This window comes from Dipodomys merriami, unplaced genomic scaffold (genome assembly GCF_024711535.1).
Source record: "Dipodomys merriami isolate MVZ:Mamm:240054 unplaced genomic scaffold, mDipMer1.0.p SCAF_14, whole genome shotgun sequence".
Lineage (NCBI taxonomy): Eukaryota > Metazoa > Chordata > Mammalia > Rodentia > Heteromyidae > Dipodomys > Dipodomys merriami.
Window position 1 is genome coordinate 17188679 of NW_027202715.1, and position 23449 is coordinate 17212127.

The following is a 23449-nucleotide window of genomic DNA, read 5'->3' on the forward strand; positions in this document are numbered from 1 at the left end:
ACCTGAATTAGCTAATATTACAGGGTGGCCTGAAGACATTTTAAACATCTTTCTAAAGACAAATTTCCAGAAAGAAAAGTTGAGGCTCAAATGGAATACAGATATATATCCAAGAACTGATGGAAATGCTAGGCAACATCTAATATTTCCAACCCTGTACATTCATGAATAATGAAGAGAGAGCATCCATTTAAAAATATACCTTTTTCTTTTTTACTATATTGAGTGATACTTACTGAGGTTAATTGCTAAGAAAGGTTAGAAAAGATTAATCTTGTATTTGTAGTTTATGAGCTGAATGCTTGTTTTCTTTCTTAGGCAGTATTGGTATGTGTGCCTTAAACAAATTTACTGCAGCATTCAAATGCTCAAATCATGTTATCATGTATGCAGAAAACATGGCAGCCTTTCTTAGGAAACCTATTATCTTTCATTCTAGCTGTGATGTCACATGCAGCTGTGGGTAGAGCTCCTCCTGGTAGTTCCTGAAATTCCTCTCAGCCCAGGACCATGAGCAACCACACAGCAGTAACAGAGTTCATCCTGCAGGGATTCTCAGAGCACCCTGAATACCACATCTTCTTGTTCTGCTGTTTCCTGTCCCTCTACTGTGTGGCACTCACTGGCAATGTCCTCATCATCATGGCCATCAGCTTCAACCCTGGTCTCCACACTCCCATGTACTTCTTCCTGTTCAATTTGGCCACAATGGACATCATCTGCACCTCATCCGTCATACCAAAGGCGCTGGAAGGGCTGATGGTAGAGAAGAGCTGCATCTCTTTTAGGGGATGCATGGCCCAGCTCTACTTTCTCGCCTGGGCTGCATCCTCAGAGCTGCTGCTGCTCACAGTCATGGCCTATGACCGTTATGCAGCCATCTGCCACCCCTTGCATTACAACACCATGATGAGCAAGGCCTTCTGCAGCATGCTAGCTGCTGGAGTGTGGACACTCTGTGCCTTCAACTCAGGCATCAACACAGGGCTGACGGTGAGACTGAACTTCTGTGGGCCCAATGTCATCACCCATTTCTTTTGTGAAATCCCTCCTCTGCTCCGTCTGTCCTGTAGCTCCATTTATGTGAACAATGTCATGACCACACTGGCTGATGCATTCTATGGCATATTGAACTTCCTCATGACCATTGTGTCCTATGGCTTCATTATCTCCAGCATCCTAAAGATGAGGACATCAGAGGGGAAACAGAAAGCCTTCTCCACCTGCTCCTCCCACCTCATCGTGGTGTGCATGTATTACACGGCTGTGTTCTATGCCTACATCAGTCCCGTGTCCAGCTACAGTGCAGAGAAGAGCAAGGTGGCTGGAGTGCTGTACACCATGGCGAGCCCCACCCTCAACCCCCTCATCTACACTTTGAGGAACAAGGAGGTCAAAGCCGCCCTCAGGAAACTTGTCCCTTTCTTCAAAAATTAATACACCTGAACTCCAGGAAATGGAAGCAAGAGCTTTTATTCTTTATAGTTGTTGTTTTCTTTTCTTCTTGTCTTATTTATCTGTCTTTGGGAGTGTGAAGAATGGGGTACAGAAATGGAGTGACAAGGGTGAACAAATGAAGCCGTTGAACTCGCTAGACACTGTGTGAAAACGGAACAGTACAACTTAGGAGTGGGGACAAGGAGTCAAAAATCTAAGGCAGAAAAGGAAGGGGGGACATTGTCTAAAAAGAAAAGTACTCTTTACTTGACTTATTGAACTGTAACCCCTCTGTACATCACCTTTATAATAACAATAAAAAATAGTAACAAATAAAAAATAACCAGACTCCTGTGAATCACACCTGTAATCCTAGCTATTCAGGAAGCTGCAATCTGAGGTTTTTGATTCAAAGCCAGCCCAGGCAGGGAAGTTCGTGAAACTCTTATCTCCAATGTATTACTCAGTAAAAGTAGGAAATTGCACTATGCCTCAAGTTGTAGAGAGCTAGCCTTGAGCAGAAAGAACTTAGGAAAAGCACCCAGCACCTGTATTCAAGCACCAGAACTGGAAACCAATAACATAAAAATTCATCTTTCCAGAAGCTTTTCTACTGGGAGGGAGCCGTTTAAGTAAGGATTGGCCTTCCTTCACAACCTGATGACTGGAGTTAAGTTTGCCTACCTGTGTGAGCACAGAGTAGTTTGTGAGAAATGGCAGCTGAGCTATTGTAGTTGGTTGAAATCAAAAGCCTGCAAGACGCTGGCTCTGTTGATCTGCCAAAAGGTAGTTCAGGCCTTCTCTGGCTGTGAGACCACTCTTCTTATGGAGCACAAATGTGCTTCAGATTTACAGCGGTGTGAATGTGACTTTCTCCTTTTTTTTTGTAGGAATATTTAGAATGAGACCACCGGTTTCTAGGTCCCACTGCTCATTCTCTTGAGTGGCTTCACTTTCTCTTTACTGAATAAACTCTACATCTGTGAAAAATATTTAGGATATAAATCTGTAAATCACATCTGATAGTTGTTGTGTGGTCATCCACAACATTTGCGGTACTGTCATACTGAAGATTTCCTCCATGGTGACTGAGTGTTTTGGGTTCAATTCTGTGCCTTGTGTTTGACCTCATTTACCATCTCTAGAGCACTATGGTGACTGTATGTGATGCAGACTCTTTCTTCTGTCCTTCCCTTTTCTTTTCACCAGCTATAGAGGTAAGACTAACATTTGGATTATCCCTTGGTTTGAAGACAGAAATTTCACCTTTAAAAGTGGACTTGTGGGGGCTGGGAAGGTGGCTCAGTGGTAGAGTGCTTGCCTTGCATGCCTGAGGCCCTGGGTTCGATTCCTCAGCACCACATTAAGCAAAAAGAAAAAAGCCGGAAGTGGCGCTGTGGCTCAAGTGGTAGAGCGCTAGCCTTGAGCTGAAGAGCTGAGGGACAGCGCCCAGGCCCAGAGTTCAGGCCCCACGACCGGACCCCCCAAAAAAATAAATAAATAAAAGTGGACTTGTGGTGTGTGAACCTAGGAAAGTCTGGGACTTCTTGTGCATTGAATTTTCTGTCAGCATTGAGGATCTAGTCTACCCTGGAGTGGGGAACATGGATGTGATTGACTTGTGATCAGAACGTTCTGGGCAGGCAACGCTGTCCTTCCCATTGTTCCTGAACAAAAGCCAGGGTACAAATCACCTGGAATAAAAAATAAAGACAAGTCTTGAGTGTGTCTTTTGTGCTAATAGGAAGCAATCCTGCTTCTCCATCAGGATGACAGAAGCCGAAGGTGGGTGTTTAGCTATATCTTCAGAATTCAGCCCAAACACATTGTTCACTACTTGACATGGAAGCTGAAAGTAGAGCTTGATTTTTGATTTAGAATAAGTGAATGGACTTTGGCTCTTCTTTGGGGCAAGAACTGGTGCATTGTGGCTGATGTGGCCCTGGCCCTGATGGTCGTGGATCAGGTCTGTTCTCTCCAATAGAATTTGGACCTATAAATAATACATTGAGTGGCTTTCAGTGGTCTACAAGACTTTCCATTACACTACCACCAATGCTTCAGGGTGAGTAGTGATAGATTTTTATTGCATCATGAAGAGTGTTTATTCTATTTTGTCTTACTTGTCAATTTTGTATTTTGGGCATTTTACATGTTCCCCACTCCAGGACAATAGGGCAGACTGTCAACACTGTTGGCAGCAAAAACATGCATGAGAAGTCTTAGACTTTCCTAGGTTCATACACCACAAATCCACTATTAAAGATGGATTTTCTACCTTCAAGTCATGGGATAATCCAAAAGTTAGTTAGCAGAAAGAATCTGCATCACAGTCACCATAGTGCTCTAGAGATGGTAGATGAGGTCAAGTACAAGGTGCAGAATTGGACCCAAGACACACGGTCACCATGAAGGAACTCTTTAGTCTGACAGCCCTGCAAATGTTGTGGATGACCACACAACAACTCTCAGATGTGATTTACAAATTTATATTCTAAAAATGTTTTTCACAATAGAAGTATATTTTTGCAAGAATAAACATATGACAATGAAACTTCTTTGTGCAATTAATATATTATGTATAATTAAACTACGAAAATGTATATTCACAAAAAAAGAATGAAATTCAAGATTTGATTGATAGCCTGATTGAAATGATAATCATGATAAACAGATTACGTCGATGTGGCACTTGTGCCAGAAATGCAGAGGGAAATACCCAAGGTGCTCCTCTACTTGTGGGTGCACATAGACACTAGCAGAGGAAGGGTACAGGGATAAGAAGCTTTGATTTGGGAAGCGAAAGATCTGAGTTCATATCCAGACATGAGCGGAAACAACCAAATGATCTGAGCCTTGGTTAGCTTCTAAAAATCATCAGAGATGCTGCCAAAGTCCTGATACTTTCAGATTCTTATATTAAGAAGTTCTGGGGTACACCTGTTCTTTGGGATGCACAAAGTCGTTTTTGCACTTTGTATTATATTTATATAATATATACTTCTATATACTTCTATTAATCTTTCTCAACATTTTCTTTTGTTAAAGAATATTGCCATTATTATATTTCTGTACACACATATTAGATGGTTTAACCTCTTCATTCTTCACTCTTTGACTTTCCACTGCTAGTCCTTACCCCTGAGCAGTTCTTCTTTTCTATCATTCATTTCTGAAGGATGATTCTGCATATGTGACAATGTACTCTTCAACTCTCAATTCTTAATATTTATTTCTTAAATACAACAAATACCATATATAATATATAATTATTTAAGTATATAATGTGTAATTATATATTACAATACATAAGTATATATAAGATGTAATTATATATTGTAATTTTATATTATAATAAATCTCCTGTGTAAATTCTATTGCTTCTGTTCTAGAGGAGAGCTCTTACTTATACAATTGATGTCTTCCTTTCTTGCAGCTTTATGGAGGGGTAATTAGCATAATTCATGCATTTAAAGGCTACAGTTCAGTGTTTTACAGTAATATTTATGAACAATTTCAGAACATCATCCTATGAGCAGTCACTTTAATGTTCCCACAGTTATCCCTCTAGCAAAAATAAATGGACTTTTTTTCTCCCTATATTTGTCCATTCTGGACATTTCATATAACTGGAATCATATAACATTTGACATTATAGCTGGCATCTGTCATTTAGCCAAATGTTCTCAAAGTTGTTGCATTTACAACTTAATCCTTCTCATTACTAAATAATATTCTACTTCATGCTTATTCTACATTGTGTTTACCCACGTGAGCCACAGCTTCACTTCTGATTTTTCTGGTTAATTGGAGATAAGAGTCCCTTCCTTGCCTGGGCTGCTTTCAAATCATGATCCTCAGACCTCAGCATCCTGAGTAGCTAGGGTAACAATTTTACTAGCACCTGACCAGCACCATGCCAGTTTTGTTCCTAGGACCCTGTCATATAACAAGAAGGCAGGGATTGTGGTAGCTCCAACACTGCTCCATTGTATTTTGTTTGGGATTGCTTTGTCTCTCCAGGGTCTTTTTTGCTTTCAATCAGCATTTTAGGATAGATTATTCTATTTCTGTGTAGAATACCATGGGATGAGGATTGCACTGAATCTGTACATTGCTTTCAGTAATATACTCATTTTCATGTCAACTCTGCTCCTCTGAGATGAAGGGTTGTCTTTCCACACTCAGTGCCTGTCTCAATTTATTCTGTGTTTTGTAATTTCACTATGAGATCTTTTATATGCCTGGTGGAGATTATTCCTAGTTTTATTAGTAAGTGGAATCAATTTCTTGGTGTCATTCTCACCATGACTGTGGTTGGTATTTATATATAAAAAGTACTGATTTGCAATCCTACTATGTTTCCAAAACTGCTCATCACTTCTATAATTTTTCTGACAGAGGCTTTAGGATCCCTTCAGTGTAGGACCCTATGATCTGCAAATAGTGATGGTATGACTCCTCTCACTCCCATGCATACACTTCTTTCCCTCACATTCTTCTTCTAAGACCTAAAGCACTACATTGAATCAGGCTGAAGAAATGTACATCTGTCTTACTCTTCAGTTTAGTGGAAACACCTTTAAGCTTTTCACCTGTTAGTCCCGCACAAACACTTTAGTACACCAGGGATATGTCTACCACTACTGCTGAGGCTTACATGCTGTGTCCCCTGTTTGGACTTCAGCCTGAACTGGCCTTGGGACCAATTCCCCTGTAGAAAGATGTAATTTAATTGCTCCTTCTGAGTCCTCTTAGAGCAGCAGCTGTGAAATCCTCCCAAGGGCCTCACATAGAGGACAACTCTGGCTAAAGATGAGTCAAGAATCCCTTCATGATTGGCTTAAATAGGGGACAAAAACCTTCATTTGTCTAGATGGATGATGACATAGATTCTACACCCATTGCCCTGGCGTTTCCATCCCCTCCTTTTGTTGACAGAGAGAGCAAGACCATACATACATGTGGTAGCTGCACATTGTTTTCAAGGTAATTATGAATGTTCTAAGGTTTGTTCATTCCTTTGGGTAAAATATATGAAATAAGAAAAATCTACTCATAACTATCTACTAGATTTGCACAAAACCCTTCCAAGTTTTGTTGACCTGGAACAAGTAATATTAGAATTATTTTCCTAGGTATTATTACTGTTTGTAAGATAATTGAAATCATAGAGCAAATGGTGTACCCAAAAGAGCTGAGAGCTTACTGTTTTGTTGCATGTTCCAACTGTAAAAATAATCTTAACAAATCCTGGTTGATATTTAGTTTTCTTGGCTGTTCTTGTACACTGAGTACAATTCAGAAAGACAACTGAAAAATTACACAGCAGAGAACTCTGAACTGAAATCCCAAAGCCTGGCCCTTGTCTGTAGCTTTCTCATATACATTCTGTGTGTCTAAGGTAAGTCACAAATTCTCTTATGAAACTTCAGTGTAAAGACCTAACAAAGTAATTATGAAAACATCTTTGAGTTTCAAAGACGAGCATTGGAAATTTGACATGCCCTGAATTTTTAGCTTGGAATTCTTGAAATACATTTGCAGTAGGAACAAGTAATATATAAAAGAGAAAGTCAATGGATTAAGAATGTGGTGTCTGGGAGATCTTGTCCACTTTTCATAACAAACTAAGTATTCATGTTCTTCAATATTACTTAAATACTTTTTAAAAGTAATAATATTCAATTTGTGGAACATTGAAGAATAAATTGGACTGAGGTAAAGTCACTAAAAGTGAATTGAATTCCTTGCAAAGCTCAATCTATTTTTAGAAAAAAGCTCTATATAAACCAGAAGCATCAAAAGCCAGAGATTTTGATGTCATCTATTGCAATTTCCCGAAAGTGATGGAAGGCATCCAACATGTAAGTGGATCTCAGGAGGTTTGAGAAGAGTGAAGGCAATTCAGTTACACACCCTGTGCCTGGCATGTGGGGGATGCTAAGTTGTGACTGTAGCATGACTTTAGGCTTGGTTACTGTTATCTGAAATCTTGCTGTTTCCATTCATTTCCCCTGTAATTATCATGTGAGGTTAGTAAGAATTAAAGCCAATGCCCAACAAACCTCAGGGTAGACAGGTCTTTGTTCCTCTCCATAGACCAAATGACTGGCTGAGATCGAAGGAAACAATCATGGTCTTTGCCATGAAATCTACTTAATGTCCTGATTCTGGATGGGATCAGGACTCTGTCCACCTGCCCTGGAAATCACAGCAAGTATGTCTTTATCTGGGGGTAATTTGTTCTCTAAATGTTGTTGGGTGCTGCAATTTCTTGTATTCAGAATCTGTGCAGACTGCTCATCCACACTGGAGGTGCTCCCTTATCAGTCTCTGCAGCTGAGGGAAGACAAGAACTGGGTCTGAGTTTCCAGTGAAGGGGTCTCCTGATGCCCAGCACATGGCAATCAATTGCTCTGTGGATATAAGGGGCAGATGGGCTTGTCTGCTCCAGGTGCAGCTGGGGAAGTGTGACTCTGGCTTGTCACTAATATGAGTTATGGAGATGACCAATATGGCTGGGAGCCATAGCAATGTTGTCAAACACAGCTGCACCTCAGCCAGGCACTGATGGCTCATGCCTGTAACCCTAACTACTAAGAAGGCTGAAATCTGAGGATTACAGTGTGAAGCCAGCCTGGGCCAGATAGGCTTTGAGACTCATATCTCCAATTATGCACCAAAAAAAGCTTTAAGTGAAGTTATGGCTGAAGTGGTAAAGCACAAATGTTTGAGGATAGAGCCCAAGGCCAATTCAAGTGTCTGGATCAACACACACACACACACACACACACACACACACACACACACACACACAGAATTGTACCTTACAAATAAGTGACATAACTTGAATGGTATGTATGGACTTTCTGGGTAAGCCTTAATTTAGGATGGCAAATTGTTTCTTGAAGTCAGACCAAAACTGGAATATAAATTTTAAAATTTTAAATGAAAAGGCGAGGAAAAAGCAAATGGGGTAGGTATCACATTGTTTAATTTGGGTGGGAACAGAGAAGCTGGAAAATAGGGGGCTACACGAAGAGCAGTTGAGAGAAATTTCTCCTCCATGAGCTCTGTGTGGTATGGAATGTCTGCTAGAAGGATATTTTCATGCTATATCTCAGGAAGGTCATTCCAGAGAAAGAACAAAAAGCACTTTGAGAAAGAAGGAAATGAAAATCAGCCACAATCTGTCCCCACCATGAAACTCTGGTCTCATTTACCTGTTGACTTTGCTTAAGATACATATACCAATGTTCATAAGCCCTGCAAATCAGTTCATATTTGGGAATATTGTTTTAATTTTTATATTATTTAAAAATGGTCACTAAGATACTTCAAAAACACCTTATAGCATTGTCAGTATATCACAGGAAACTCATCTTTAATAATATAGATTATTTTAAAATACTTAGTCATATATATTGCCATGCAGATATTTGAAGAGTTTTTCATGACAATAGTAGGGCTTGAACTCAGGGCCTGGGAACTGTCCCTTAGCTTTTTCTCTAAAGGTTGGCTGTTTGCCACTGGAGCCACAACTCCACTTCTGGCTTTCTGCTAGATAATTGAGGAAAAGAGTCTCATGGATTTCCTGCCTAGTCTGATTTTGAACCAGCAATTTCAGATCTCAGCTTCCTGAATAACTAGGATTTCAGGTGTGATCCACCATCACCTGGTTTTAAGATATTGTGTGTGTGCGTGTATGTGTATGTGCGTGTGTATGTGGGGGGGGGGAAGAGAGAGAGAGAAAAAGAGAGAGTGTCCTGGGGCTTGAATACAGGGTCTGAGTTGTTGTCCCCGAGCGTTAGGGCTCAATGCTAGTGCTCTAATACTTGAGCCATAGTTCCACTTATGACTTTTTGGGTAGTTAATTGAAGATAAGACTTTCATAGGCTTTCCTCCTCAGGATAGTTTAAACCACAATTCTCAGATCTCAGCCTCCTGAGTTAGCTAGGGTTACAAGATGACTTGAAGATATTTGAAATATCTTTCCAAAGATAAATTTCCAGAAAGAAAACTTGGAGCTCAAATGGAATACATATCTTTTCCCAAGATCCCGTGGAAATGTTAGGCAACATCTAATTTTTCCAACTCCGAATAATGAATCATGAAGAGAGTGCATCCATTTAATAATATGCCTTTATATACCAACATCAAAAACAATGAAAGCAGGGATTGTACTGTGGGAAAGGGACATACAAATTAACAAAGAAATAATCTTATAAATGTGTTAGAAACTATTGCAAGAAAGAAAAAAACATTTGAATACTTAACTTGGGGTTCATTCCCCTAAGATCACCGTATCTAAACTTTTCTGCTTGACTCAGACATATACTAGTTATTGCAAATAAGGGAAACCATGGGACCTATGTTTCTTTGGGCCTGGCTTACTTCACTTAATATAATTTTTTCCAAGTCTTTCCATTTCCGAACAAATGGGGCAATGTCACTCTTTCTGACGGAGGCATAGAATTCCATTGTGTATATATACCACATTTTCTTGACCCATTCATCTACTGAGGGGCATCTGGGTAGGTTCCATATCTTAGCTACGTGAAGGGGAAGGGAAAAAACAAAATATTAAAATAGGTATACAGGTGGACCCATTGCAATAATGAGATGTACAAGTCGTTATGTCAGAAAATAAACTTTACAACTTTGGCCGGGGTGGGGGGGGGGCGGGGGAGATTGGAAGGGATGGGAAGGGGAAACAAAGGAGGAGGCAACAATGCTTGATAAGAAATGGACTCATTACCTTGCCCATGTAATTGTAACCCTTCTGTACGGTATTTTCACAATAAAAATAAATAAAAACAGCGAAAAAAAGATTATGTCTTTTTATTTTTACCGTACTGAGTGATATTTGCTGAGGTTAAATTGTTAATAAAGGGGAGAAAAGATTAATCTTGTATTTGTAGTTTATGAGCTGAATGCTTGTTTTCTTTCTTAGGCAGTATTGGTATGTTTGTCTCAAACAAATCTACTGCAGCTATCAAATGTTCAAATCATGTTATCATGTATGCAGAAAACATGACAGCCTTTCTTAGGAAACCTTTCATCTTCCATTCTATCCATGATGTCACATGCAGCTTTGGGTAGAGATTCTTCTGGTAGTTCCTAAAAACCCTCTCAGCCCAGGACCATGAGCAACCACACAGCAGTAACAGAGTTCATCCTGCAGGGATTTTCAGAGCACCCTGAATACCACATCTTCTTGTTCTGCTTTTTCCTGTCCCTCTACTGTATGGCCCTCACTGGCAATGTCCTCATCATCATGGCCATCAGCTTCAACCCTGGCCTCCACACTCCCATGTACTTCTTCCTGCTCAATTTGGCTACAATGGACATCATCTGTACCTCATCCGTCATACCAAAGGCTCTGGAGGGGCTGATGGGAGAGAAGAACTCCATCTCTTTCAGGGGCTGCATGGCCCAGCTCTACTTTCTCACCTGGGCTGCGTCCGCAGAGTTGCTGCTGCTCACAGCCATGGCTTATGACCGCTATGCAGCCATCTGCCACCCCTTGCATTACAGCACCATGATGAGCAAGGCCTTCTGCAGCGTGCTTGCCGCTGGAGTGTGGGTGATCTGTGCCTTCAACACAGCCATCCACACAGGACTGATGGTGCGATTGAACTTCTGTGGGCCCAATGTCATTACCCATTTCTTCTGTGAAATCCCTCCTTTGCTCCTTCTCTCCTGTAGTTCTACTTATGTGAACAGTGTTATGATCACACTGTCTGATGCATTCTATGACATATTGAACTTCCTCATGACCATTGTGTCCTATGGCTTCATTATCTCCAGCATCCTGAAGATGAGGACATCAGAGGGGAAACAGAAAGCCTTCTCCACCTGCTCCTCCCACCTCATCGTGGTGTGCATGTATTACACGGCTGTGTTCTATGCCTACATCAGTCCCGTGTCCAGCTACAGTGCAGAGAAGAGCAAGGTGGCTGGAGTGCTGTACACCATGGCGAGCCCCACCCTCAACCCCCTCATCTACACTTTGAGGAACAAGGAGGTCAAAGCCGCCCTCAGGAAACTTATCCCTTTGTTCAAAAACTAATACACTAGAACTCTAGGAAATGGAAGCAAGAGCTTTTATTCTTTGTTGTTGTTGTTGTTGTTGCTGTTGCTGTTGTTGTTTTCTTTTCTTTTTGTCTCATTTACCTGTCTTGGGAGTTTGAGAGGAGGGGCACTGAAATGGTGAGACAAAGGGTAAACAAATGCAGCAGTGGAATCTCTGGACACTATGTGGAAAATGAACTGTACAACTTGTGAGTGGGGACAGGAGGGAAAAAGTGGGAGATAGGGTGGGTAGAGGTGACATTGTCCAAAAAGAAATGTACTCTTTACCTGATTTATTAACTGTAACCTCTCTGTATATCTCCTTTATAATAACAATAAAAATGATGATTAATAAGTAAAAAATAGCCAGAGATGGGTGGCTCACGTCTCTAATCCTAGCTATTCAGGAGGCTGAGCTCTGAGGATCATGGTTCAAAGCCAGCCTGGGAGGAAAGTCCGTGAACTCTTATCTCCAATAAACTCTTCAGAAAAAGCAGGAAATGGCACTGAGGCTCAAGTGGTAGAGACCTAATCTTGAACAAAAAATGCTCAGAGATAGGGCCTAGGCCCTGAATTCAAGACCCAGGACTGGAAACAAATAAAATGCAACATAAAATATACATCTTCCCAGAAGCTCCTCTATTGGGAGTAAGAGTTTCAGTAAGGATTGGCCTTCCTTCACAATCTGATCACTGGAGTTAAATATGCCTGCCTGCTTGAGCACAGAGTACTTTGTGAGGAAATGGCTGCTGGGGGATTGTAGTTGGTTGAGATCAAAAGCCTCCAATATGCTGGTTCTATTCATCTTCCCAAAGGTGTTTCAGGGTCCTCTGGCTGTGAGACAACCCTTCCTTATGGAGGACAAATGTGCTTCAGATTCACAGCTGTGTGAAAGTGACTTTCTTCTCCTTTTGTTTAAGAATATGTAGAGTGGGGACCACTGGCTTCTGGATCCCACTGTTCACTCTCTTGAGTGGCTTCACTTTCTCTTCACTGAATAAAACCTTTACATGTGTGAAAAAATATTTAGGATATAAATCTGTAAATCACAGATGTGTGGTTATCCACAACATTTGCAGGACTGTCAAAGGGAAGAGTTTCTTCATGGTGTCTGTGTCTTGGATTATATTCTGCATCTCGTATTTGACCTCATGTACCATTTCTACTCATTTTTGGACAGCCTGGACCCTAGTCATGTAAGCCAATCTAAGAAATCCCCTGTTATAACTGTGTATGTTCTATTGGTTCTGTTCTCCAGGAGAGCCCTGACATACAATTGATTTCTTCCTTTCTTACAGTTTAATGGAGGGATAATTAGCAGGGTGTGCAATCCATACATTTAAAGGCTACTGTTCAGTGTTTTATAGTAATATTTACACAGTTTTAAGAATGTTATCCTATGAGCAGTCCCTTTTCTATTCCCACAACCATCCCTCTAGACAAGGCAAAAATAAACATAGTTTGATCTCCTCGTATTGTCGATTCTGGTATCATAAAGTATTTTTTTAATTTTAATTTTTATTTTTTGTGAACACACTGTACAGAGGGGGTACACTTACATGGGCAGGTTAAGGCGTACATTTCTTATCAAGCATTACAGCCTCCTCCTTTGTTAACCCTTCACAACCCTTCCCAGCCCCCCTCACCCCCTAATTGCAATCCTTCTCCTTCCACCCCCTCCCCCCCCCCCCGCACCAACGTTGTAAAGCTCGTTTTGGACATGACAACTTGTACTTCTCATTGTTGCAACAGTTCCACCTGTATCCTTAAACAACTGGTTTTTCCCCATCTCCTCCACAAGTTATACTGACATCAAATATAGTGAAAGCAGGGGTTATACTGTGGGGGAGGGACATACAAAGCAACAAAGAGATAATCTTATAAATGCGTTAGAAACACATGCATGAAAGAAAAAAACATTAAAATACACATCTAACGGTTCGTTTTCCTGACATCACCTCATCTGACCTTTTCCGCTTGACTCATACATATACTAGATATTGCAAATAAGGGAAACCATAGGACCTATGTTTCTTTGGGCCTGGCTTACTTCACTTAATATAATTTTTTCCAAGTTTTTCCATTTCCTAACAAATGAGGCAATGTCATTCTTTCTGATGGAGGCATAGAATTCCATTGTGTATATATACCACATTTTCTTGATCCATTCATCTACTGAGGGGCATCTGCGTTGGTTCCATATCTTAGCTATGGTAAATAATGCTGCAATAAACATAGTTGTGCTGGTAGCTTTAGTGTGGTCTTGTTTGTAAACATTTGGGTAAATGCCCAAAAGTGGGATTGCTGGGTCATAGGGGAGTTCTATGTGAAGTCTTTTGAGGAACCTCCATACTGCTTTCCAAAGTGGTTGAACAAGTTTACATTCTCACCAACAATGAAGTAAGGTTCCCTTCTGTCCACATCCCCTCCAGCATCTGTTGTTGTTAGAGTTCTTGATTTTTGCCGTTCTAAATGGGGTGAGGTGATATCTCAATGTTGTTTGATTTGCATTTCTTTTATGGCTAGGGATGTTGAACATTTCTTCATGTGTCTATTGGCCATCCTTCTTTTTTCTTCAGAGAAGTTTCTCTTTAAGTCGTTCGCCCACTTATTTATTGGGAAGTTGTTTCTTTGAGGATTTGTTGTTGGGGGGTTTAATTTTTTGAGTTTCAAGTAAGTATATTTTAGATATGAGACCCTTGTCCGTTGTATGGCTAGTAAAGATCTTCTCCCAATCCATGGGCTTTCTATTGATCTTGCTAGCTATGTCATTTGCTCTGCAGAAGCTCTGCAACTTTATGCAATCCCATTTGTCCACCCTTTCTTTGATTTGTTGTGTTTCCGGGTCTCTATTCAAAAAATTTCGGCCTGAGCCAAGGAGACCTAGGGTTTCTCCTATTCCATCCTGTAATGTTTTCAGAGTGTCTGCTTTGACTTCAAGGTCTTTGATCCATTTGGAGTTGATTCTGGTGCAGGGTAATATATAAGAATCTAGTTTAAGTTTTCTACATGTAGTTACCCAATTTTGCCAGCACCATTTACTGAAGAGGTTGTCTTTCTTCCATTCTATTGTTTTAGCTCCCTTACCGAAGATTAGATGGCTATAGGTCTGTAGGTTCATTTCTGGGTTTTCAATTCTATTCCATTGGTCCTGAGGTATGTTCTTATGCCAATACCAAGCTGTTTTGATTACTATGGCTTTATAGTAGAGTTTGAAGTTTGGTATTGATATTCCTCCAGCAGTGTTCTTTCCATTGAGGAGCGTTTTTGCTATTCTGGGTCTTTTATTGTTCCATATGAATTTTTGGATTGCCTCTTCTATTTCCTTGAAGAATGATGTTGGAATTTTGATAGGTATTGCGTTGAATTTGTAGATAGCCTTGGGAAGTATTGCCATTTTCACGATGTTAATCTTTCCAATCCAGGAGCATGGGAGGTTTTGCCATTTTTTAAGTTCTATGTTGATTTCCTTTTTTAAGATTTTAAAGTTTTCATTATAGAGGTCCTTCACTTCTTTAGTGAAGTTAATTCCTAGGTATTTTATTTTTTGTGGGGCTATTACAAATGGAGTTGCTTTCCTAATTTCAGCCACACTTTTCTCATTGTTGGCATATAGAAACGCCATTGATTTTTGGGGGTTAATTTTATAACCTGCTACTTTGCCAAAGTTTTGAATCAGCTTGAGTAATTTGGGAGTGGAGTCTATGGGATTCTTTAAATACAAGATCATGTCATCTGCAAAGAGGGAGAGTTTTATTTCTTCTTTCCCTATTTGGATCCCTTTTATGTCTGCATCTTGTCTTATTGCTGTAGCTAGGCATTCTAATACTAGATTGAAAAGAAGTGGAGAGAGTGGGCATCCTTGTCTTGTTCCTGAGTTAAGAGGAAATGGCTTTAGTTTTTCACCATTGAGTATAATGCTGGCTGTAGGTTTGTCATATACAGCCTTGATTGTATTTAGGAATGTTCCATGGATTCCTAATTTTTCCAGAACCTTCATCATAAAGGGGTGTTGGATCTTGTTGAATGCTTTTTGTGCATCTATTGAGATAACCATGTGGTTCTTATTCTTGCTCCTGTTGATGTGATGAATCATATTAATTGATTTGCGTATATTGAACCAGCTTTGCATCCCTAAAATGAATCCTATTTGATCGTGGTGTATGATTTTTTGGATGAATTGTTGAAATCAATTGGCCAAAATTTTGTTGAGAAGTTTTGCATCAATGTTCATCAAAGAAATGGGTCTATAGTTCTCTTTCATTGATGAGTCCCTGTCTGGTTTTGGGATGAGGGTTATGATGGCTTCACAGAATGTGTTCGGTAGTGAACTTTCTCTTTCGATTTCATTGAAGAGTTGGAGGATTATTGGTGTGAGCTCTGCCTTGAAGGCCTTGTAGAATTCCACTGTAAAACCATCTGGTCCTGGACTTTTCTTAGCTGGAAGGTCTCTTATTGCTGTTTCTATTTCAATGCTTGATATGGGCCTGTTAAGCTGGTTTAACTCATCTTGGTTTAGTTTTGGCATGTCAGTATTTGCTAGGAAAAGGTCCATTTCTGTCGAGTTCTCAAATTTATTAGCATAAAGTTTTGAAAAGTATTCCCTTATAATGTTCTGAATCTTGGTTTTTTTCTGTGGTAATGTTTCCATTCTCATCTCTGAGTTTATTTATTTGGGTGTGTTCTCTTCTGTTTTTGATAAGATTCGCTAAGGGTCTGTCAATTTTGTTAATTTTTTCCAAGAACCAACTCTTTGTTTTGTTGATTCTTTCTATAGTTTTTTTGGATTCTAATTCATTTAATTCTTATTTAATTTTAATTATTTCTTTCCGTCTACTAGATTTGGGTTTATCTTGCTGCTGTTTTTCAAGGAGGTTTAGATATGTCATTAAATTGTTGGTTTCAGATCTCTCCAATTTGTTGATGTAGGAGCTCAGAGCTATAAACTTGCCTCTGAGTACTGCCTTTGCTGTGTCCCAGAGGAGCTGGTAATTTGTGTGTTCATTTTTGTTGAATAGCATGAACATTTGAATTTCCTTTCTAATCTCTTCCATGACCCACTCATGATTCAGCAGTGTGTTGTTCAGCCTCCATGTGATACTGGACTTTCTTTGGTGGCTTTTGGTGTTGAGTTCTAATTTTATTCCCTTGTGGTCAGAGAGAATGCCAGGTATAACTTCAATGTTTCTGAATTTAGACAAGTTTGCTTTATGGCCTAAAATGTGGTCTATTTTAGAAAATGTTCCATGTGCTGCTGAGAAAAACGTGTATTCTGATGCTGCTGGGTGAAATGTTCCGTAGATATCTGTTAAATCTAGTTGATCTATGCAGCTGTTTAGATCTGCGGTTTCTCTGTTGAGTTTTTGCCGAGTTGAACTATCTAGTGGGGAGAGTGGTATGTTAAAATCCCCAACAATTAATGTCTTTGGATCTATATGGGATTTGAGGGAAAGTAATGTTTCTTGGATAAATTTGGGTGCTCCTTTGTTTAGCCGCCGCCGCGGCTGCTGGCAAGAGCTCAGAAGTGTTTCCTTGCCTGGATTTTCCTCTCTGGCCTGACTCTCTGTATTGTGATGGCACACTTGGTGTAATTCTCTGGCTTAGGACTCTTCACTGGAACTCTAAAACTGCTTTCTATGCGAGAGCTTGCTAAGACTCCAGCTTCTCCTCCTCCATCTTCCTGGAACCTCCTCATAAAGTATTTTAACATCATGGCTAGCATCTTTTTTTCCAGCTTAATTTTTTATTTCTTTTTTTGTGTGTGAAAATACCATACAGAGGGGTTACAATTACATGGGAAAGGTAATGAGTACATTTCTTATCAAGCATTATTGCCTCCTCCTTTGTTTTCCCTTCCCATCCCTTCCATCTTTTAGTTAGACTAATGTTTTCAATGTTGTTGTATGTTAAAACTTTAAACCTTCTCATTACTAAAGAATATGTCATTTTATCCTTATTCTACATTATGTTTATCCAGTAGAGCCACAGTTTCACTTCTGACTTTTTGCTTGTTAATTCTCCAATTAACAAGAGTCCCATGGACTTCCCTGCCTGGGCTGGCTTCAAATCATGATCCTCAGACCTCAGCATCCCAAGTAGCTAGGGTAACAATTTTACTAGCACCTGGCCAGCACCATGACAGTTTTGTACCTCAGATCCTGTCATATAAGGAGAAGTTAGGTATTGTAGTAGCTCCAACATTGCTCCATTGTATTTTGTTTGGGATTGCTTTGTCTCTCCAAGGTCTTTTTACCTCCCATAAGAATTTTAGAATAGATTTTTCTAGTTATGTGAAGAATAACATTGGAATGCTGACAAAAAATTGCACTGAATATGTACATTGCTTGTAGTAACATACTCATTTTCATATCAATTCTGCCTCTCTGCAATGGTGAGCTGTCTTTCCGCCATCAGTGTTTTCCTCAGTTTCTTCTGTGTTTTGTAATTTTTACTATAGAGATCATTTATATAGCTGGTTGAGTTTGCTCCTGATTTTTATTAATGAGTGAAGTCAATTTCTTGGTCTTATTTTCACCATGTTTGGGGTTGGCATTTATTTTAAAAAAGTACTCATGTGCAATCCCACTGTTTCCAAAACTGCTAATCACATCTACAATTTTTTCCGATAGAGGCTTTAGGGTCTGTTCAGTGTAGGACCCTATGATCTGCAAATAGTGATCATTTGACTTCTTATCACATAGAAATTTAAAGAGAACAGGTTTATAAATGTGAAACTTTAAAAGGATTGAGGGGTAGAAAAAGAGAACACTACAAGCTGAATAATAACAAATTACAGAGTATCTGTAAATGAAGAGAGGGAAATAACATTCACTGAAAGTTGTCAAATAGTAGCAAGTAGTAAGCAAGTAAGTAAGTCATTGGGAGTAAGCAAGGGGTGGTCATCCTGATTAAAATGTATATGCATGAAATACCATGATGAATCCCCATTGATGAATTAGTATACACTAAAAGAAATATAAAACAACTCCTTCACTGGGGATGAGGAGGTAGGAAGACAGAGGGTGAAAGAGATTGAGTGTACTCAAAATACTGCTTAACTATGGAGAATGGAACAGTGAAACTTGTTGAAACTGTTCTGGGGATGAGGGAAGAGTGTGAGGGAGAATGTCAGAGGGAATGAGTCTGATTTAGAGTTCATTACATTCATGTATAGATATGACAGGAAAAAAACCTACTTGTAGCTAGGAGAGGTATCTCATACCTGTAATCCTAGCTACTCAGGAGGCTGAGATCTGAGGATCGCAGTTCAAAGCCAGCTGGGGCAGGCAAGTCTGTGAGACACTTATCTCCAATTAAAAACTAAAAGGCGAGAAATGGAGCTGTGGCTCAAGTGGTAGAGCACTAGCCTTGAACAAAAATGCTCAGGGACAGACTCCAGGTGCTGAGTTTAAGCCCTAGGACCAGAACAAAATAAAAGTCCCACCTGTACAGCTAACTGATGCTAATAAAAATGTGGGGAAAATGTTCACTCAGAAGTTGTAAAGATAAACATAAGGGTCTTATTAGTCTTGTTCACAAAAGTGATGAATTCGCTGCCTCTGGGGATTGCCCTGGCTGGGCTTCGCACTGCTCCTTCAGCTACTAATGAGGTCTGGGACTGGAGTGCTGTGGGAACACTGCCTGTGACCCAATACACGTGGGGAAACCATGGCAGAGGCCTCTGGCCTTTGCTGTGTTGGCAGATCGCATGCTTGAGACAACAAATTATCACAGATCTTCTGTGCACAGAAGGCAGGCCATGAGAGTAGAAATCACCTCAGAGACAAGGAGAGCAGGACAGAAGCAGCCTTGTCTCCACACTCCCCATCCTGGCCCTGAGATGTGACTGACTGCTCCTCACCACTGGCAAGGCAGGGCAAGCACTGGCACTGCAGGCTGGTGGAGAGGCTGAGCCAGCTGTCAGCAGATCCTAAGGGGCCCACGGGGGCCTGCTGCAGGTCATACAACTGAACAGCGGCATGCAGTTGTTCTATTCTGCTCTCAACCCTTCCAGGCCTCAGTGGAATGGACTGCCAGGTAGACATAGCTGTTAACATGCGAAGCATCCAGCTGGGTGCTGTGGCTCATACCTGTGATTCTAGCTATTCAGGAGTCTGAGATCTGATGATCACAGTTAAAAGCCATCCCGGGTAGGAAAGTCCATGAGACTCTTTTTTTGGGGGAGTGGGGAGACGGTCCGGTCGTGGGCCCTGAACTCTGGGCCTGGGCGCTGTCCCTCAGCTCTTCAGCTTAAGGCTAGCGCTCTACCACTTGAGCCACAGCGCCACTTCTGGCTTTTTTCTTTTTTCTTATGTGGTGCTGAGGAATCGAACCCAGGCTCTCATGCATGCAAGGCAAGCGCTCTACCACTGAGCCATTTTCCCAGCCCATCCACAACACTCTTGTCTCCAATTAACTTCCTGCACAAGCTGGAAGTGACACAGTGGCTCAAGTGGTAGAGCACCAGCCTTGAGCACAAAAGCTCAGGGACAGTGCCCAGGCTCCTGGATTGGTCCAAAAAAAAAAAAAAGTGAAGTAGCCTACATTACAAACTTACCTGTGAGGTGCTAGAGCAGCGGTGCATGTTCAAGCCACTCTGAGATGACAGATTTTTTTTAGTCCCTTCTCCTCAGGCAGGATGACCTTTCAAGTACTTGAAGAATAGCTGTGAGTAAAGAAGTTCAACTCAGAGTGATCACCTGGTCTAAGGGACCTAGTACCCCGCTGCACCAAACACAGGCTCATCAGACTGCAGCTGTCCTGTGGCTCAGAGGTGAGCAGCAAGGCTGCCTGGGCAGCATAGTCAGATAATGAATGGCACCTTACAGAGGTGCCCTGGTAATGAGATGTTAGGTGTCAAACAGTTGTAAAAGAACCTAGTAAGGGGAGTGAACAGAGGAGGAGAATGATTAGTGAGCTTTTAGGTGTGTGGGGGATGGGCCTGACTCCTTCCTAAGGGTGCTTATCTTGTGGACAGGTGACCTATGTGCACCTCATATGCCAGCTGGAGCTTGTGACAAAGACCCTCCCTTGAATAGCAGCTTACACGTGTCATAGAGCAGCCTGGTGTCTGGTCAGTTCGCTGTTTCTGTAAGATTTCCGTTCTAAAAATAAATTTTCCAAAGACTCATGTACATTTATTGATTGGCTGGAGAAAGTAACATGAGTGGGATTAAATGTTTTTTTATTGAAAGGTCAGTCATAAGATTTGATCCTGTTATGGATATTTTTTTTCACCACATTTGAACACAACAGGAATCCTGGTAAATCCTGGATAGATTCCAGTGTTAGCATTCCTGCCATAGTCTGGTCTTCCTGGGTCTCTGGAGGCTGAGATTGCTCCCCCTGTGGAGACAGGGGTGGGGGCACCTCACACTTATAATGGTTGTTTAAAGTTCCAGAAATACTATGTTTGGTGACCAGGAGATTACTAAGTGTTTTGTGTGTGTATGCTGGTCTTGCAGCCTGAACTCAGGGCCTAGGCAATGTCCCTGTGATTTCCCCCTACCTCTCCCCAAGGCTAGCATACCACTGCTTGAACCATAGCTCCACTTCTGGCTTTTTGTGTGATTAAATTTGACATAAGAGTCTCACAAACTTTCTTGTCCAGACTGACTTTGAATTGTGATCCTCAGATCTCAGCCACTTAAAAAGATATGATTACAGGCGTGAGCCACTAGCACCAGGCAACCAAATATTTGAAAGGCTCCAGAAGTGAGGCTGACAATGAAGATTGTCATGGCGACAAGTATGAAGCTAATGATAATCTGAGACAAACAATAATGTAATATTGATCATATCTTTAGGTGTCAGGAACACACAGGTATCACACCAAGGCAGTGCCATGCTCTGCATGGTTATATCATCACCAGAACTGCAGAGCACCGCAGAACCCCTGTGCCTTGTGTCTTCCTCAGAAGCCTCAGGCTGTCTGTAATTTGCCAACCTTAGCTACACTGATGAGGAAGATGTCTCTGAGAACAGGAAATGGAACGACTGTCCAGGAATTCGTCTTGGAGGGATTCCCGGCCGTCCAGCACCTGGGGAAGATTCTCTTCTCTGTGCACCTGCTGGCCTACCTGGCCTCCATCACAGGAAACATGGTCATCATCACCATCACCTGTGCCGACGCCCACCTCCAGACACCCATGTACTTCTTCCTCTGTGTTTTTTCTTTCATTGAGTGTTGCTTCCCCAGCACAGTTATTCCCAAGTTGCTGCTCATTTTTCTTTTTGGCAGGCAGACCATTTCTTTTGCTGCCTGTTTCATACAAGCATTTGTCTTTATCTTTGTGGGATCATCTATTTTCCTCATCATCGCTGTGATGTCTGTGGACAGATACGTGGCCATCTGCAGGCCTTTGCACTATCCCAGCATCATGAGCCCGAGGACCTGCCTCCTGCTGGTCATCGCCTGCTTTGCCACCAGCTTTCCACTCATCACTGGTCTACTGGTGAAGATTTCCCGGCTGTCCTTCTGCGGTCCCCATGTCATCCCTCACTTCTTCTGTGACCTCGGCCCTCTGATCCATCTCTCCTGCTCTGACACCAGATCTGCTGAAATGATGGCCTTTGCCCTGGCCTTGTTAATCCTTTTTACATCCCTCACCATAACCATCATGGCCTACAGCAACATAGCGGCCACCATCATACGTCTCCCCTCAGCCAAGGAGAGACAGAGAGCGTTCTCTACCTGCTCCTCCCACCTCATGGTCCTCTCCCTGATGTTTGGCAGCTGTGTCTTCATATACGTGAAGCTGAAGCAAACAAGCAGGCTGGACTTTAACAGAGAGGCCGCGCTGGTGAATACAGTGGTGACCCCCCTGCTGAACCCTGTCATCTACACCCTACGCAACAAGCAGGTCCACCAGGCTCTCCAGGAGGCACTGTGCAGAAGGGGGACATTGAGGTAAGAAGAATCACATGACCTGGGAGTGGAAGGTGGCAGAGAAACATTTTCCCTATTTTAATGGATATTGGAGTTGGGCACCTGTATCTTATGCCTGTAATCTCAGTACTCAGCAGGCTGAGATCTGCGGATCAAGGTTCATGACCAACCTGGACAGGAAAATCTGTGAGACACTTATCTCTAGTGAATCACCAAAAAGCTAGAAGTGCATCTGTGGCTCAAGTGGTAGAGAGTTAGCCTTGAGCAAAAAATCTCGGACAGTTCAAGCCCCAGTACCAGCACACACCCCCAAAATGGAAAGTAGCTCACCATGATTGTCCAGGTAGTTTCTGACAAAATCCTCTGGACTTTGGTGTGCCAAAGAATAAACTCTCTCTTTCTTATGGCTACACTTACTTTGTTGGGCCTATCTGTAATTGCTATCAATATTCTTCATATTCATGGTTTTGATTTTAATGATAAAATTCTTTTGAATTTGTATCTGTCTCTGATTCTAAGACCTTTGGCGCAACTACTAAAGAACCAAAATAGCTACTTCTCCAAACTGTGCAACCCTCCTCATTTTGTTAATCATTTATTCTCTCCAGCCAGTCACAGCCAGTCTTTGTTGTTGTTATTCTGGTCCTGGGGCTTGAATTCAGGGCCAGGGTGCTGTCCCTGAGTTGTGCTCAAGGGCAGTCCTCTACTACTTGAGCCACAACTTCACTTCCAGGTTTTTGGTAGTTGACTAGAGATTAGAGTCTCATGGACTTTCCTGCCTATGCTGGCTTGGAATCATGATCCTCAGATTGCAGCCTGAGGAGTTCGGATTGCAGGGCTCTGAGCGTGGGTGAGTCTCTGGTGTCCAGCACAGCCATTTTTATGTCTTTTTGGGTTTCTATTCTCAGCGATTAGTGTCTACTTCTCCAGGAGGGACACAATGGACTATGCTTTGTCCCAAAACACAGAGGGTAAGTGACTTGTTTATATATTGTGCATTGCTAGTAAAAATAATTTAGTTAAATAAATGCTTATTTTCCTGTTGAA

General features: G+C 41.4%; 1 protein-coding gene and 2 pseudogenes across 1 annotated transcript; all 3 read left to right on the forward strand.

The window, feature by feature from the left end:
- Window positions 1–451: 451 nt before the first annotated feature.
- On the forward strand, window positions 452–1437 carry LOC138825731 (olfactory receptor 13A1-like; annotated as a pseudogene).
- Window positions 1438–10526: 9089 nt separating this feature from the next.
- LOC138825732 (olfactory receptor 13A1-like) lies at window positions 10527–11512 on the forward strand (annotated as a pseudogene).
- A 9970-nt stretch (window positions 11513–21482) lies between these two features.
- LOC138825834 (olfactory receptor 6C75-like) lies at window positions 21483–22427 on the forward strand. The gene has a single exon (XM_070020490.1). The coding sequence runs from the start codon at window positions 21483–21485 to the stop codon at window positions 22425–22427; it is 945 nt and encodes a 314-aa protein (XP_069876591.1).
- The last annotated feature ends 1022 nt before the right edge of the window (window positions 22428–23449 follow it).